The following is an 18,932-nucleotide window of genomic DNA, read 5'->3' on the forward strand; positions in this document are numbered from 1 at the left end:
ACCAGACAAGGGCGGGAATCGAACTCACGGCTTCAAGTGTGTGAACCACTCGACCATTGAGGCCCCTGAGCCGAATTGACTCAACTAGCTTGTACTTGTGCAGAGCAAACGTTTGACAATGTCCCGATGAGTTGAATCAACTAAAAACTGATTTAACTTCTCGGGAAGACATCTTAATGTTCTTTCCAGATTTAGATGTCTTACCGTTGCTCTGAGGCGATGATATGTTGACTTTGATAACTTGAACTTGGATGGATGGAGAAATAAATAATTCCATTTGATATTTAAAAAAAACATCGGTTTGCTTTGCCAGTAAGGTACTGCTATAAATACATTGGCCTGTGCCAATGCAAGAATACTTCCTATTTCTCCCAAATTAAAAACGAATTCCTCCAATTTCAAGCGTCTTGTTGTCAGAGCCATATTGTGCATACGACAAATGTGTGAATTTCACTCGATTTCTGAGATTACAAAATGATTTTTATCTCCTGCAGATCATCGGTGTGATGTCAGTGTTCTTTATTTGTGTTTCGATCCTCTCATTCTGTCTCAAGACGCACCCGAACATGCGGGTGCCCGTCATCCGGAACGTGACGGTGAAAGACACCACGACGGACACGTGGGCCTGGACTCTAGACAAGGCACAGACCAATCCTCATGACGCCTTCTTCTTCATCGAGTGTGCCTGCAACGCCTGGTTCACGTTCGAAATCTCGATCCGGTTCGTCGCTTGCCCGAGGAAGCTTGAGTTCGCAAAGGGAGCAGTCAACATCATCGATTTCACGGCCACCCTCTCGTTCTACATAGACTTAGCGATGCAAAGGTTTGCGTCCCACCTGGAGAACGCAGACATTCTGGAATTCTTCAGCATCATTCGTATCATGAGGTATAGGCATGTCTTCATCTTTACAAAAAAATCTGTACCTGTTGAAACGTTTTCGATTAAAATCCTGAAAACATAACTTTTTTCTCCATGGAGGTCACGGGACGTCAGTGTTTGTAGCCTTCCAGAAATTTCCTTATCTGGCAAATTTTGTTTGACGATTCGGCAAAATTTGTAATTCTATTCGGAAAAATTATGATCATTCGGCAAAATTTGGAGTTCCGTTCTGCAAAATTTTCGTCATTGGACGAAATTTGGAGTTCTATTCGGCAAAATTATCATAATTCACAAAACTTTAGTTCTATTCGGCAAATTGAGGATTTTCGCTCTCCAAAAAATGCAAGTTCGGGGTGCACCGGATTAAAATGCATTTTGGCAAACAGCAACGTTCTTGAGTAGCTCTAATCGTCAATGACAAAACGGAATTAATTTTTTCTGCAATAAATACGCAGCAAACTTTAAGTAAAAGTGATTACAAATGTTGTTTTTCATTTCCTATCACAGTAAACAAAGTTAATTTTCTATCCCAAAACTTATGCATATATGCACATATACATTTATAAATTCATTTTTTTTTCAATCCACCCAACTATTGTGAATTCCTATACTGTAACGATTATATGGCTTTTTCACTTTTTCCTCCTTTTTCATGTTTCTTTCTTTTTCTAGAATTTTGTTCTACATTTATTTTGGTTATCAAAAATCTGATAGCACAATATAAAAGAGACAGATTTTCTAAAAGTACAGAAAAACAACTTAAATTTCAGGATTACTCGATAGAAGTTCTCACATTTCGGTAAATAAACTCAAAAAAAATTTGTTTCTTGAGAACAAAAGCCTTAAAAAACAACTTTTCCGCAAACTGAACTTTAATCATAATTTGCGAGTATGTTTTCAAATAAAAAGGAAAAAATGATCTCACTAAAGTTTGTAGAGAAATAATAAACTTCTCTTGAAGGGAAGCATTTTTCGGAAAAAAAAAAAATTTACACAAAAAATTGAAGTGATTAAAAATAGGAAGAAAACAACTTTTCAAGCTAGTGTTATTTTCGCCTATATAACGTAGATATGTGAGTACCATCGTAAGAAAGATTTCAAGAATTATATACAGTGCCGTTAGAATAAATATCTACTACTCAAAATTTCTAAAATTAAAGTTTAAGAAAAGTAATTGATTTTAATTGATTTTCATTCCTTATGAACAAATACTCACGTACCGGTTAGTACCAATAAACGAATAAATAAATACCTTTGTTCTTTAAAATTAAATGAATGAATTACCAACGTTTGAATGCATAAAAATTGCAAATCACTGCAGACACGTGTTTCGGAGTTTCAAGGAACCCCTTTTTCAAAGCAAAGAAGTGTGAGCTGTTGGATGATGAGTCATCCGAGGAAAGCCCAAGCCTTCCCTTCGATGATTTTTTATCCAAGAGCTCACACTTCTTTGCATTGGAAAAGGGGTTACTTGTAACCCCGAAACAGTAAGTACCAAGTTTTTATTCATAACTCTCTACATGATACAAGCGCAATTTTCTTATCGTTGATATTTTAACTCTGGTTTCAAAAACTCAAGGTTAAAATCATATACTTTATATTTTTCAACTCAATTTTACTTTTTTAATCCATCAATTCAGTAACTTTTGATACTGCAGTAGCGTTTCACTATAGGAAGTGAGCGGTTCTACTCGGGACACCTTTCGGCGAGGTAACACCCAAAGTGGTTTTAAGAGAAATCCACTAATATAAACAATATAAACTCATTAATTTTGAAATTCTCCCTCAATATATCTTAAATTAAATTTAATCTATCAAGTTCCAGCAAAAATGGAGCACAATATTGCGAGAAGGGGGTGGTTACATATGCTTCTAGGACAAATTTATTGCAAAATACATTCATAATTTGTAATTGTCTTTTAATCAATGCCTGATTACCGTACAGGACAACTAGGCCTGGGCCTGGGACCCCATATTCCTAAGGGGCTCCAAATTACTTAAAGAAATATGCGTAGCCATTGCGTATATACGAAAAATACAAATATTTTTTAAATAGTATCAAAAAAAAGTAATGACTTATTAATAGGGGAAAAAATTAGTTGAAGCAGAACTTTTATTCATTCTTTCGGTAGTGAATTTACCATGTCAAAATTATGAGGAGCCCTGTAGAGGATTCATAATTGCACATGATAAATGATTTACCGTAAAACAAGGTGACATTGCCCAGTCAATTTTTTATACTTGCTGTAAGAATAATGTAATAATGAAAACTTAGTGATTTGGGGGAAGGCAAAAGGAATGGAGAACACTAGTGCATTTCATTTTTGACTCACTCGATATATTTATAAAAAATGAAAAACTGGGTGGGCAAAATCAACCTGCTAAAAGGGATGATTTTTGCCACTTACACTTTTTATGTGAAAACGCCTTCAAATATTTTGTTGGGCAGTGTCAACTTGATCAGGAGTGAATAAAACCACACTGTCTATTAGTAAAAAGCATTTATTGAAAAAAAATGGAATGCAAGAAATGAACAGAAATATTGAAATGAACAGGAAAATGGGAAAAAACATCCTGTTTCATACAATACAAATCAAGGTAGTTGTTCATCATCAAGTAGTATTAGCAAAGATTACCAATAATTTAATCTTCAGAACTATTTTAGAATCCCCTATAAATAAATACACACATATATATTCAGAATCCCTTTTAGAACTTTTCATACTGCTTTCAGGACATCCGTGTCAAAAAATCATTAATTTAGAACCCAGGTCATTACACACTGAGATCAGTATCATCGTAGTTTAAGGTGTTTTCGGGTGGAACGGCACACAAGGATTCACAGTGATGATCAAAATAAGAAGATATAGATTCAGGGCGGTCATTCCAAGCTCGTCAACTTGCGAGATCGAGATTTTCGCTCACGCGATCGGTTGTGATGTAGAAACGTCACAAAGTAGTATTCCAAACTACTCGAACCTTTGCGGCTAGGTTCGAGTAGATTAGAATACTACTTTGTGACGTTTCTACATCACAACCGATCGCGTAAGCGAAAATCTCGATCTCGCAAGTTGACGAGCTTGGAATGACCGTCCAGGACTTCCACTAGGGTCTTGATAGGGGTATATATTTTGAATTTTACTCTCTGAGAGCTCCTTTTTAGGACGATTCAAAAATTACCTAAACCAATCTTCCACGTAAGGATAATTCTTGAACTTCACACACACTCTGCCATCTCGAGACAAGTAATCTTTAGCAATGAGTTGTATATCCATATGTGTCCTTAATCAGCGCACGCTAAAAGTTGTTTGATTATTTCACTTTCCTCTGGCACTGATAGGCATGTATTCCCCTCAGATTGCTTAATGTTTCTACCTTGAGGTTTCCCAAAGTTCTTCAGCGAATCTCATGTTTTTCGGCCAAATAGACAACCTTACCAAATCGACAACTCCTGGTCAATACCATCAAAAAATGCCTTGTGGAGCACACCATTCGTTTATAACTCATATTGGCGGTGCCACGGTTTTCCTTAACATGTGCGTGGCATTTCTCTAAGGTTGTTTCAAACAATAATACAGACATATATTAATAGTAATCATTATTCATTCATACATTTTCAAGTGAGAATCCATTTTTGGTACAGATCAAGTAGGCAAAGACCTCACATTTCCTGTAAAAGCCGGGGTGAAATTCCCCACAGGAATTATACCTAGTATGTACGGTTTTGAAAAAAAAAATGAAAATACTACTTATTCCTTATTATAAGAGCAACAAGAAAATATAACAGGCGGTACTTGCTGATTCAACCCGTGGACAGCGCTAATGTAATTCGCAGCGCACTAGAATTTGCTTGTATTGCCTTACAGACAACGAAAGAACTTCTTTGACTAAAAACTTATAAATAATCATTCTGTGCCTTTTTCGTGCATTCTACACAAAGCAGAGATGATATTGCACTATCTTAGCGCATCGAAGTGGAATCTTGATGTAGGGGAGACCTGGGCAAGATGACTATGCTAACGATTTTCATAGTTTATTAATTTATTTTTAAGGATAGTAAAATTAATTTTACATGAGCTGTTAGAGGAGTCCTTTGTAGTATTAAATATATTACCATCCAATTTTTCAAATAAAAATAACGAAGGATATTTTTATTTTTTCATAACCTTAACAAATCGTCATCTTGCCCCAGTACTGGGGCAAGATGACTTTGACCTAGGGGTAAGATGACAACATTGAAAAAGGTTGAACATATTTTATGTTTTGAATATGTTACCTAATTTTACAAATTATAACTGTGTTTTTACATCTTACTAAGTATCAAATTAAGCGCAATGCATTGTAGCGTAATGTTCAAGTGTTAAGTTGTGCAGCTAACAATAGACACAAATAAAAATACCATGTTCATGATTAGAACATTCCTCATGCCACCAGTCTTGGCTTTTACAACTCTGGATCCATTCTTCTGTTGGAGGGTCACAAAATTCCACTTTCCAAGCAAGGCATCTTAGAACACTATTCTTTGAATTTGATGCAACTGCATTGCTTGGCATGAATACGGGCCCACAGTAATAGACTTGGGCCTACGGAACTTGATCTGAGTTTTTTTTTACTCCCTTTTTAGCTTCACGAGCTTACTTTCCCTGTTTTTTTAAGTAATTCTTTTTTTTATCTTCCGCTTTCCTCCTTGTTCTGACATGTCTTTGATGGGTGTGATTGTAAGAATGTTTGAGCTTCCGTTTTTATTTTCTCACATCGTGTTGCTTTAGGCAATGCATTGAAATCAAAAACACTAACATGCTTCTTTGGTGTATCGGAATCAGCATTTGCCATAACTTCTACTTCGTCTGAAGGGTTTATATGTTGGTTTTCTACTCCCAAGGTCTGAGGATTAGCACTATTATTCTCAGTTTCAGAACCAACAACGTCATAGTCCGCTAAAAACAAGAGAATTATGAGACTCGATACCTCATTCTTTAATCTCTTTATCGGCATTTCCAACTGTAGCTGCTTTGAAGTAAGCGGTGCTCAAAAGCTCACTAATATTTTTTCCTGTGATAGTTTGTCCTTGATGAATGACCATAAAGTTGTCACATGCTTGGCTATAGTAGGTTTCTAATGGGCAGAAAAATGACGCATCAGGAGCTAGAGACAATGCGATGTGTGAAATGGCAACCCAACAATGATAATGTTTTTTCACTGCAATATAAGATAGCCTGCAAAGCTATGTGAGATTTATGATTGTCAATAATCAGCAGAGCAGGAGATTCTTTGCTTTGTTTTTATTCGTTCAACTGGTCAACTAGTTTATAAATAGCCCCTGTTAACCCGCTTTCGAACGATACCTCCCTTGTTCAATACATACTTTAGCCCAAGAGGAGAAGCGCAAGGTCGCGTGGACAAACACACAGCATTTACAGGAATTTAATAAAGTGGACAACATAGTTTAATAAATTCTGAAACACGGGCAATAGGCAAGCTCGTCATTTTGGCCCGCGTTGCTGCCCGTCATCTTGCCCCAGACTGCCTGTTTGAACGGATTCTTTTCCATTGCCACAAAAAAGGCGATTTATTCACATTTATTCATGGTAATAGGTAGTATTTAAACTAAGTTACTTATAAATACTCAAGAGACACGATATATCCTATATGTATATGCAGCAGAGCTTATTTACACATGCATAAAAGTTATACCGTGGCAACGGTAAACAATCAGAGCTTCAGAATTAGCACAAATATGGCGATTTCAGCATCTCTATACTATTGCTGAATGAACACCAGATAGAAGAGCCAGTAGCATGCAGTTGATGCAGTTACCTAATTTAAAACGGAAAAATTAAGGCATTCGTCATCTTGCCCCGGTCTCCCCTACTACTTTTAAGAGGAGAAACTTTGAATTAAAATCGGGCAAAGTCACACCGGTGAGCAAAAACACCCCGTTTTACGGCACATAGTTCTGTAATAGACAAAGAGGATTCCAACAGGGAATTCTGACGAGTCGCAAAGCTGTAAAGCAGCAACTGCGTTCTGCTACAGAGTCTTCAGGGGGCCGCCAAGTTATTCTGGACCTAAGAACTCAATTTTAGTTAGTCAGGCCCTGACTTAAATTCAAACTTTCATTAGGACACAAAAAGAAAATTAGTTGTTTCTGAAAATCATGCGATGTCTTGTTTACGTAAATCATAAAACCATTAATTTAGAGCCCAGGTTGCAATACATTTTTTTTTCAATGGGGGGGGGGGGTCACAAATTACCACCCCGGGTGACATTTGCAGTGAGAACGACACTATAGATATTGTAACATGCAGAATGTGGACATAAATAATTTCGTAATTTGAAATGAATTATTGAACTAACGACTAATCGAAAGCAGTCACAGCATTACAGCTTTGGATATTCAATTTTATCCATTTAGAACATAGGATGGATGAAATTGAATATCGAAACTCTCTGATTTAAATGAGCTGATGTGTACATCACATGACTTCTTTTTACGCTTAATTTAATAATAGTGCCTTGGACTTGGAGTAAGCAAAGAAACATTTCAAATATTTTCACCCCAAATTTCCTGCGAACCGAAGCAAAAAAAAACGTTTTATACAGATTAATTTTCCCAATATTGGCCATTTTAATGTGATTCATAGGTCAACTCTCTAAATATCGCCAATAGTGGCCAAAATGAAACCTGATTTGAAAAAAAAACCGCCAAATTTGTCACCAAGTTGGCGACAAAACTTGGCAACCAAAAGCTTGACGATATGTTGCCAAGTGTTTGCCAAATTATAACCCCACTTGAGTTTGCATTGAAATTAACAATGATTACCCCCCCCCAAAAAAAATGGTGTGAAGGACCCCCTTTGGAGCATCCGAATGCAACCAAAAAGAGAGGTGCACAATTAGACCCCACTAGGAGCATACGTATCAAACTTCAACTTTCTAGGATATACCGTTTTGAGTAATGCGAGATACATACGTACATACACACATACGAACATACGTACATACAGACGTCACGAGAAAACCCGTTGTAATTAACTCGGGTACCGTCAAAATGGATATTTCGGGTGTCTATACGTTCTTAGGCAGTATATATCCACGTGTGGTCGGGTTGAAAAAAAAAACTCAACATTCACTCGGGGGTGAGCAAAATGGAAATTAAGGCCGATTTTTGGGTGAAATTTTTTTCCGCGAATTCAGTTCTTCCTTTTTGGTTAAAGGAAGTAAAAAGGAACGCATTCTATTTTCATTTAAACTCTAACAAAATGTTTGCATTATTAATACCGTTTCCTACATAGCCTTAGAATTTGAAGAATTTTTGTGACATTAACTGTATCTAAATGAGATCAGCTTTATTACGTTATTTGTACTGAATGAAACTGAGATATTTATTTATTATATTTATTGTTATAATATAAAATAGAATGTTTTACGAAAATGAAGTTAAGCGAAATTGCCTCTGTCATAATTGAATATGGAAATTCTTAAAACACCTCGGAAAATTAATTGCAATAAAAATGTTTTATGACAAACGATCACATAAGCTACCCAGATGTGGAAGATAAAGAAGAAATTAAACACTAACTTTTTTTTCTTGACTCTTTTTTTATCTTCCAAATTACCTTCAAGGCAAATTAAAATGGAACATTGAGCGATAGCCTCTGGCTCAGTGCCAACCCTTTTTTGAAAGGCAAACTCCACCAATTATGTTTTTATTCATTTTTCTGAAGCTAAAAAGGTTCCAAGGAATCTTGTAAAGATGCTTGCAATTATATAATCAATAATGAAATGGAAATGAATAAAAAATGCTTTTGCTCTATCATCTCACTTGATACAAAGCGTCATTAAAAAACACACTATGGTTAATGAGGTTCAAATGTTATTGTTGTTTTTTTTACAGAAATCAAAATGCTTGAAAAAAAAATGTCTAAAAAATTTAACTTTAGGAGATTTAAAATTTCCTGTTTTGAGGGAAAAAGCACCAGTCTCGTGCAATCTAAAGCTCAGCGTTTCCGAACCAGGTTTCCCCAGCACCTGGTGTATTTGTAAAACATTTTTAAGGATTATGCGATCTGGAGGCTTGTTCGTATTAGTTCTCAGAAAAAGAAAATAAGATTATTGCTAATTTTAATAACGATTAACAATGTGGTGCTTTATATTAATTGCTTTCTTGTATCAATTTTTCAGATATTTCGCCTATTTTTATACACGTTTTAGCGGTTTTTGAACCAAACCAAGTGGAAATTTGTCGAAACATGGTTCAAGTTTTATAAAATCTTGACTTTTTTTTCAATACCATTTCAGGATAATATCTGAAAACAGTAGACCCCTGCTCGCATTGCTTGACCCAAATCTCGAATTTCTGACTTGCTTGCTTTTCCAGACTTTTCAAGCTTACCCAAGCTGGCCTTTAAAAGCATATCCAAATTTTTTGCTGTCAACTTAGTGTTATATGTGGGGCCTCGTTAAACATGGACTTGGTAAAAACGGATGTTACTGTGAAGAAATTTTTTCAAGAGGGGTAATGTATTCGTTTCTTGCCACATAATTGTCGAACAGTGGCGAAATTGCAGGGTCAGCCAACGAGGTCTCAGCCCGAAAGAAACAAACTCGGGTGTTTTCGAATGGGTCCACTTGAAAAAATAACCCACTACTCCCGTAAATTAGATATTTTTCAGAATTTAATGCATGTTGAAAACCTTTACTTCAGAAACAAACTGCAAATTAAAACTGCATATAAATTTCGTATTTTTATTTTTGATACTGAAAAGACCAAAATAAGAAATTAATATTTGAATGAGTTTTAAAGATATTTTTTGCATTGTTGGGATAATGCTTTCGGTCAACTGTTGCAGGAAATCTGTTTCTTAACTACAACTTAATGCAGGGTTCCAAGTGAAAAAGTTAGATTACAATAATCACGTGAAATTAGCAAAAAAGAGGCATTTCTGAATTATTGCATGTAATATTTATCATGTGACTTAATAATCATTAACTTTGAATCAGTTCAAATTTTTATTTTCTACTTGCAGGCTAGATTTAAGTCCGTGCTTGCAATAAAGATGTTTTGCTGCACGGAAAAATGCTCAAATCGAGAGTTGATTTTTGTTTGATAAAATTAAGCATCTTAGCTTTATAATGGATATTACCGGATGACGTAGAAAAATCGTAGACTCTCGCTGTTACACAAACCCCAAATTTCCAACTCGCCTTTTACAGCGGTTTTCTTTGTACCTGCAGACTATTCAAGCTGACTCGCCACTCAGCAGGCCTCAAGATCCTCATCCAGACGTTCAAGGCCAGTGCCGGCGAGTTGATACTTCTGGTGTTCTTCCTGATCCTGGGCATCGTGATTTTCGCCTCGCTCATCTACTACGCGGAACGCATCCAGGCCAACCCCAACAACGATTTCACGAGCATTCCTCTCGGACTCTGGTGGGCCCTGGTCACCATGACCACCGTCGGATATGGGGATATGGTCCCCAAGACATATGCCGGAATGTTTGTCGGTGAGTTGGCTCCTTTTTTATTGAGAATTCGTGGCAAGTGGTGGCAGACCTTTTTTTAACCGGAGGCTGCACCACGTACTAAGAGGAATCTCATTGGCCAGAAACAAACATAACAAATCAAAATATTTTTGATGACAATGGAAAATGCGGAAAAGAAAAGAAAGCATCAAATCGAGAATTGTTCGAATCATTATTAGATGTTCATTTTATCGGTACAAAGCACCTGTTTTTTAGAAATCAATTTTTGACTTTTTTTGGCTCCAACGGTTCACGTATGGACAACGCTCAGTAGCTTGTCAGCATTGGTTTAAATTATGTTTGAGATGGCCATTATTTTTCTAACTTAACTCAAGGCGCTTTTTCAGAACTTTAGTTGAAACTTTAGAATAACTGCTTAAAATATTTCCCCAACAAATTTGAAATACACCCTAACACAGCCCCGTCTTGTCCCGCCAGAACGTCCTTTATGCGATTATCAATAATATTGGAATATTCTTTATTGCTTCAAAGAATGAATTCACCACAAAATCTGAAAAAAATTTGTAGCGAAAAATAACTGAGTGGCTCACGCTATACGATGTCACATAGTGATGAGTAAATACTTCTTCGGGCTATTCCATGAAAAACGGTAATTTTGTAACGCGTGTTTCACCTCATATATTTCATGAAAAATAATAATTTAAAAGGGTAATGGCAAAAAATTTATTGTTTTACAAATTACAAATGAATGTGTGATTCCTTAAGAATATGATTTTGTTATTATTTTTTAAAATAATTACTTCTTATTGAAAGATATGAATCGTCAAGTGTGGGACAAAGTGACTACTATTTCGTGGAACAGTGCAATACATTTTTTTCCAAAGGTTTAAACTACTGTTTCTCAACTAATTAAGATACGTTTCCTTTTCATCGGAACCTTTGCTATCAAAATCCACAATTTATTTTAACATTAACATATTAGTAGAGCAAAAACATGACCTAATTGACAAGCAAGTTACAAGAGGTTGACTTTGGATGCTTCACAACGTGACGCATGCAAATAGTAAATTAAATTTTAAATAACAAAATTGTTTCATAAAAATATAAGTGTGTCAGGAGTATCTTTATATCAGATATAATGATTACAAAATTTGTGCTTACCCCTGTTCATATATGAAAAAATGTTAATGAAATTTAAGCGTCTTTGATATGGAATTGCCATTCCTCGTTTTGGATAGTGTTCTCGAGTTAACTTGTTATTACACCTGACAAAACGGCACAGAAATTTATCCTGCTTTTTACTACTTCTTAACACCGAACGGCAGTGAGATAACATTGCTTTACACCAAACATATTGCCTAAGTTAAGTGTGTTTGGGAATTATTGTTTCTAACAAATGAATCGCTAGAAAAGCAGGCACTATAGATTTCAATGCAATCCCTTGATTATTGCATTGCTAATTTCCGTAGTTATGGGTTCATTTTTATAACCATTTAATATTAATTACTTTAAAAGTCTAAATTCGATTGCAAAATTACCTAGAGTAACGGCACCAGTAACAGGCATGCTTAAGACATCGCTCTCAGGTTAGCTCAATATTCTGAGCCTTTTAATGTTTTAGACTTTTAAAATTAGTTTTCTCTCGTGCAACTACATCTTATCCAACGTTTGGCTGCTTCTGGATCCTCTGAATTAGTTGATTTTATTTTTATTTGCTCAATTGCGAAAAAAGATCCGACCCCCCCAGTAACAGACACCGAACATTCTGATGATACCCAGTAACAGATGGGATGAGGAAAGGATAAGTAATGGGAAAAACTCCCCTTTTCTTTTCAAAATGTGCAAAAGTTCTTTATTTTTAGACCTAAACCTAATTTAATACAAATCAACATGAAATACCGTCTGACCTCGTGATGGCTGTTCATGACCTTCAGTACAGCCTTGTAAATACCAACTAGCTAATAAAATTCACTCTGATAACACTAGATGGTTGCACCGTATTCATGGGCAGCAGCAACATCAGTTTCACCCGCTTAAAATTCTTTTTTTTTTTTTTTTAATCCAAACTTACGATTGTCCTTTACTGGACCCTTGTCTGGTACTGGTACTGTTACCCAACTTAGTTTTTATTAAGTTAAATTAAATTAAATAAAACATTGAAACGATAGCCATTACTAGTATGATCGTGTTGTGAGCTATATTCTCTGTTCCAGGTGCGCTCTGTGCACTCGCTGGTGTGCTGACCATCGCACTGCCCGTGCCAGTCATCGTGTCGAACTTTGCCATGTTCTACTCACACACTCAGGCGCGGGCCAAACTGCCAAAGAAGAGAAGGCGAGTGCTTCCAGTGGAACAGCCGCGTGGTTTGAGGGGCAGGGGGGTTCCTGGACCTCCTGGGGCAGAGAGGAGAGTAAATGCTCTAAAAGAAAATCACCCCAAAGACATGCTCACGCCAAGGCTCGGTAAGTCGTGAGTTCACTTTTTGTTTAGTTTCAGAAAAAAATGTCTACATGAGGGTTATTACTGCTATACGCCTGCAGTCTTATCTATGTACTGTTAAAAATTCAGGAATCTTCCATGGTAAATATTATTGTAAAATGGAGTGTTTATCGTACAGAAAGAAATTACAATAAATTGTACCGAAAAAAGTAAACAATTGCAGCACCAATTGATACACCACATGACTTACAATGTGAAACAGATAACATCATTATGCAGTACGTTATCGTTCTAAGCCAGGGTTAAGGCAGAAATACATAAAATACCCTGCCTGCTCAGTTATTCCACTCGAGGACTGCATTTTCATGCTTTTTAGCACTCATCAGCCCGGAATAAGAGGTAACTGAGCTGGAGGCAGAAAACCTCTAAAGGAGCCAAGAGAGCCAATTAGCACAACAGACGAGTGAACGCAGCAATGGTGCTATTCAACTCAAAGTTTGAAGGCAAAGCTAGGGCAGTACCTTACCTCCCTAAGACACGGCTAAGGCAGTCCTCGATGGAATCACTGAGCTGGCGGTATATTTTATGTAGATAACATCATATTTCCCCTCGCTCAATGTGTCCCAACTCGTATGGTAGGCAGCAAAGCCGTTTGTCAGTCCGAAGGTCCCGAGATTGAACCTGCTGCTCGCATTTTGTGTTTCTCCACTCTCGTTTATTCTATTGTAAAATTTTACAAGCAAAATTTTATAGGTAAAATAAGATTTCACGATAAAAGTTACTGGCAACATGGATGCCAGTACTTTGGACTACATGGATGTAGTAACTTTTACCGTAAAATTTCAGGGTTTTTTTTTTTTTTAAACAGTGTTATGAACCGTATCAGAATGTAAAGTAAAACAAAACAACGTTAGAAGAAGCACAAATTTGTAAATTACAGCAGACACGTGTTTCGGCGTTACAGGGAACGCCTTTTTCAATGCAAAAAATAATGAGGTTATGGATGAATTTTTTGCATTGAAAAAGGCGTTCCCTGTAACGCCGAAACACGTGTCTGCTGTAATTTACAAATTTGTGCTTCTTCTAACGTTGTTTTGTCTTACTTTACTGTTCAGCACAAAGGTATTTATTTATCGTATCAGAATGTGTTTATTCTTTAAAACAAATTAAAAAACCACATGAGTATTTGGTTTGCTGCACAGAACTAAGGCTTTCAACTGCTTAATGTACTCAAATATCATGAAGTTCATGCAATCCTGATAAAATAATAATAAGAATAACAAACAATTTAGGTTTCTGTACTATTATGCTTTTCCTTGCTCATAATAAAGCTGAAAGTCTCTCTTTCTGGATGTCTGTTTGGATCTCTGTGATGCGCATAGTACCTAGACCGTTAGGCCGATCTTCATGAAATTTGGCACAAAATTAGTTTGTAGCATGGGTGTGTGCACCTCGAAGCGATTTTTCAAAAATTCAATTTTGTTCTTTTTCTATTCCAATTTTAAGAACATTTTAATGGGCAAATTATCATAACGTGGAACCGTAACATGGGCGAGCCAATTAATATAGCAAATTGGCGAGAAATTCATCATCCATTATTTGTAAATATACAGGCGGAGCACATAACCTTTCAATTTTCTACACGGGTAAAGCCGTGCGGGTACCAGGAGTAGGGCATTGCATCCTACATTTCTGAAAGAACGCTTTCAAAATGTAGAGGAGAAAGGTGAACAGCATTTAATTGCTTTTCAGCACATTATATTGTATTTTCTTTAGATAAAGTGCTGCATAAAATATCGCAGGTACGTTTTATAGATTCTTGTGACTTGTCAAGGTAGAGTTCATGAGAAATCCTCAATATAGACAGAATAACTGCTTTTGATTTCCCATCGAACTCTTATCGGCCATTTTGAGACGTCAAATCTATATAGTTTATATTAATTCTGAGGGTTATTGTTCAAACGGCAAAGAAAATAATATAACCACTACGGTGATAGGGCAACTGGCTGTTTTATTAAAGTAGTATTTGATCAAAAAGACTTTGAAAAAAATTCTTCCAAAAAAAAAAAAAAAAAAACGAGCTGATGTGTGCATCACTTGACTTCCTTTCACTTAAATTTAATGATAATAGTGCCTCGGAGTAAGCAAAGAAACACGTTAAATATTTTCACCCCAAGTTTGTTGTGAATCGAAGCAATAAAATCGTTTTATACAGATAAATTTTCCCAATATTGGCAATTTTAATGTGATTCAATGGTTAACTCTCTTCATATGGCCAAATTAAAGCCAAATTTAAAAAAAAAAATAAATAGAACGCCAAATTTGTCGCAAATTTGGCGACAAAACTTGGCTACCAAAAGTTTGGCAATACATCGCCAAGTGTTTGACAAATTATAACACCTTCTGAGTTTGCATTGAAATTAACAATGATTCCCCCCCCCTTCCAAAAAAAAATGGTGTAAAAGACCCCCTTTGGAACATCCGAATGCAACCAAAATGAGAGGTGCACATCTAGATCCCAATAGGAGTCTACTTAACAAATTTCAACTTTCTAGGAAATACTGTTTTTGCGTTATGCGAGATACATACGCACATGCACACATACACACATACGCACATACATACGTACATACGGACGTCATGAGAAAACACGTCGTAATTAACTCAGGGATCTTCAAAATGGATATTTCGGGTGTCTATGTTCTTAGGCATATGTCCACGTGTGGTCTGGTTAAAAAAAAAAACTCAATTTGTGGGTGAGCAAAATGGAAATTAAGGCCGATTTTGAGAGAATTTTTTTTCGCGAATACAATACTTCCTTTACTTTCCCTACGGAAGTAAAAAAGAGTTCTCGCCTTGCTTATCCCGCTTAGCTCATGAGAAGAATCTTAATGGAAAAGCTTCTTCAACAAGTTATTTTTCAGAAAAATTAACCGACTCCGATGTATGGTAAAGCATAGACCGATACTAGGAGATGTTTAATTGCCAGTGTAAAAAAAAAATATTCAATAATAAATAGCTTTTTATACGATATTCGTATCTTTAATTGTGTGATTACTTCTCATATTTTTGCGATTTTTTTCATAAGTTGGTTTTACGTATGATAATTACAATAGTTATTATCTTTATATTTAAAAAATGATGTAAATAAATCCTGACAAAATATCACTTTCGTAGTAGTTCCTTATACCTAATTAAATATTTTGAAAACAAAAGCAGACGAAAGGGGAAAAAATCCCCTGCCACTAATTTTTCCTTTTTTACCAGTCTTTAAATGAAAAAAAAAATGAGAAAGACTAATCTAAGGGACAGTAACCTGAAGCGGATTAGCATTTCCAACGCATTATCCTAAATAAAATAACTAAAGAAAAAGTCCCGAATCGTTTTCAAGATTTTTTTTTTTTTTTTCATTTCCTATTCGACATCCTTTTGAGCCTACTGACTAAAACTCCTTATTAAGGAGATTAATTTTATTTATGCTATTCCGTCACAATTACGCGTTTTGTCACAAATCTTAACGATGAAATATTTGATAATGAAACTTAATGAAGGAATATTTATGAAAAGCTTAAATCACCTATTGTCATGCTTAATTCTATTAAATTCAGTCATTTTATGTATTATGTTATGTTTGAGTTTAGGTGAAATTTTAATATTATTGTAGGAATACGGGAAAGCGACTATTCCACTAATCAAACAAAATTTATGATGCAATGTTTTTTTTTTTAGCAAATACTCGAAATTACTAATACTATTACTAATCAATTGTCTGATTCATACCAATTTAATTTAAACTGTTGTTTCAAATTTGATCTTTAGTAACATACTAAAAATTATCTATTACTCCTGAATGAAAAAATAGTGGTATTCTAGAATTTGAGACCTACCCGAACCTCCTCCCCTGCCCCTATAGACCGCTTGATGTTATCTCATTTTTCGTTTTGTTTTCTATATCACGCTGAAAAAAATATTTTGAGCTTGTTTACGTATATGCGGTGTTCGTAAATTGTTCAGAAAAAAATCGGTGACCCTACCCACAAGCATGAACAATCTTAGGACGGTAACATATGGTCACAAACTATTCAGTCCCAGAGTAGCCTAGCAGACATGGTGCTGTGCTTGGAATCCAGAAGGTTCTGCTATCGGAGCCGGCGACGTTAAATGCCCACAGTGAACATGCAAAGTACGTACTCTTAAAATCCGTGGGTCCGAAAGTCCTGTGGCCTTACTCAGCAGATATCATAGGCTCAGAGATTCATTAAACTTCTCGCCTACTCACCAGAACGATGCCAAAACTGTGGAGGTGTAACTCCCAATCGAGGCCAAAATGAACTCCTCCCCAATTGGTGGCCTCACATTCTTATAGAAATTGTTCTCTTCTGCTTTAACTCCTACTCCAGATAAAGGAGCTCAGGCCTTCCAAGCGACATTAGCAGTAAAAACATTAACTATAATCTATTCTGTGAGTTGGAGAAAGGTGTAGAAATTTTCGTCTCTGTAATTTTTAATGGTAAAAAATCATAACGAAATCATTAAGCACGATTTATTTTAATTGCAGTTATACGTTTTCAGGTTACAATGAACGTTCTGGGTTACAAACAAGGCAGCAGAGTCCGAAGGAAAATGACCGAATCCAATTCCTTGAATTTTAAAGCCTTCGACTCCGACTCCGACCCCTTTCTCCTAAATTCAGTCCGACTCGGACTTCGCTGTCCCGCCTCCAATAATAAGTTTAGATGCAAAATGTTAGTCTCTTCGAGAATTGTTATTTTAGCTACAGGACTTAAACCAAAAAGAGAAAAGGGGCAATTTCATTGGAGCCTGGGACTCCAAAAGGCCCAGTTTAGTTGAATTGCTAAATAGATTTGTTAAAATTTGATCAAAATGGAATTTTATTGTTTCGGTTATTTCATAAATCTATTTGCTTTAGACATTTATAAAAATTCTTGTAGTTGTATGTTAGCTCTAAAAGTAAAAGATATTTTCATTGTTATAGACTGTCCATAAATAATGTCTTTTTTTTTCAACATTTGATCCCTTCTTCCCCTTTGACACCAAGTGTCACACTTCAGTTTACCCCCTCCCCTCTCCTTGTCACATGTCACCTATGTTTCATAATCCATATTGTTAAAAAGAAGCGTGTTGTCACATTCCTTGTTACTCTTACCTCTTGTCACAAACGGTCACAATTTCGCGAACCCCTTCCGTCCTCTCAAAGCGTGTATCATTATTTATGGGCAACCCTTTACAGTCACAATTATTAAGGTCTGCTGTTCATCCGTAAAGGTGCAAAGAGAACTAAAATTTCTACCTTAGGCTCTGTTTGGCAAGAAAGTACACATAAACACAGTAGAGAAGATTTTTGTACTATGGACGTGTTTCCAAGTTAAAACTTACAGTAAATGGAACTGAATTGGGACTGGAGGTTATGCAAACACCATTTATTTTGATGGTTTTACGATATAGTCTCTCGCGTTACCCTTTTCCCTGAACAGTTTACGAACAGCTTGTTTATAAATGTCTTTTAATTCTATTAAGATGGACTTTGACTTAGTCCACTAGTGAACTCCACAGTACTTATAGAAAAGGCAAATTTCGCAACGGAGCTTACAGGAGCGCCCCGAACTCAAATATTTAGGAGGCAGGAAATTCTCAGTTTTCCAAATGAAACTCTAAATTTTGCCTAATGATGATAATTTTTCCGAAAAGAACTCCAAATTTGGCCGAATGATGATAGTTTTACTGAATCGTCAGTCAAGAAAACTTTTGGAAGGTCACATGGACCTCCTTTGACCTCCCATCGGGGTGCCTTTATGAGCATATCAAAAATCTATAGCAGATCAAGAGAAGAAAAAATACTCTTTTTTGTCCTCAAAGCGCGGAGAAGACTAACTCTTTTACGTCTGAGTATTGATTTTATTGAGCAAATCGCACAGTTTGAAACTTACCGCAGCTTTTTGGGGAGGAAATACCTGCAGGTGGTTAGCCATTTAATAACCAAACAGTATGATTTATAAGTGCATAAATGTTCCGACATTTTTTCTCGAGAGAGCGAGAGCGACATACCCATACTGCTTTCAATAATCCAAATGGCTTTTTCGTGTCAATTTCTTTCAAAAGCGAGTGGG

At 36.0% G+C, this 18,932-nt stretch overlaps 1 protein-coding gene across 1 annotated transcript in view; it reads left to right on the top strand.

Annotated features, from left to right (window-relative positions):
* LOC129235020 (potassium voltage-gated channel protein Shaw-like) overlaps positions 1-18,932 on the top strand; it is a 114,684-nt gene that overhangs the window by 27,075 nt on the left and 68,677 nt on the right. Inside the window, exons 3-5 of the mRNA XM_054868758.1 lie at positions 495-886; positions 10,118-10,386; positions 12,579-12,827. Coding sequence (XP_054724733.1) covers positions 495-886; positions 10,118-10,386; positions 12,579-12,827 — 910 coding nt within the window. The remainder of the gene's footprint in view (positions 1-494; positions 887-10,117; positions 10,387-12,578; positions 12,828-18,932) is intronic.

The sequence above is a fragment of the Uloborus diversus genome, chromosome 1, assembly GCF_026930045.1.
Source record: "Uloborus diversus isolate 005 chromosome 1, Udiv.v.3.1, whole genome shotgun sequence".
NCBI lineage: Eukaryota > Metazoa > Arthropoda > Arachnida > Araneae > Uloboridae > Uloborus > Uloborus diversus.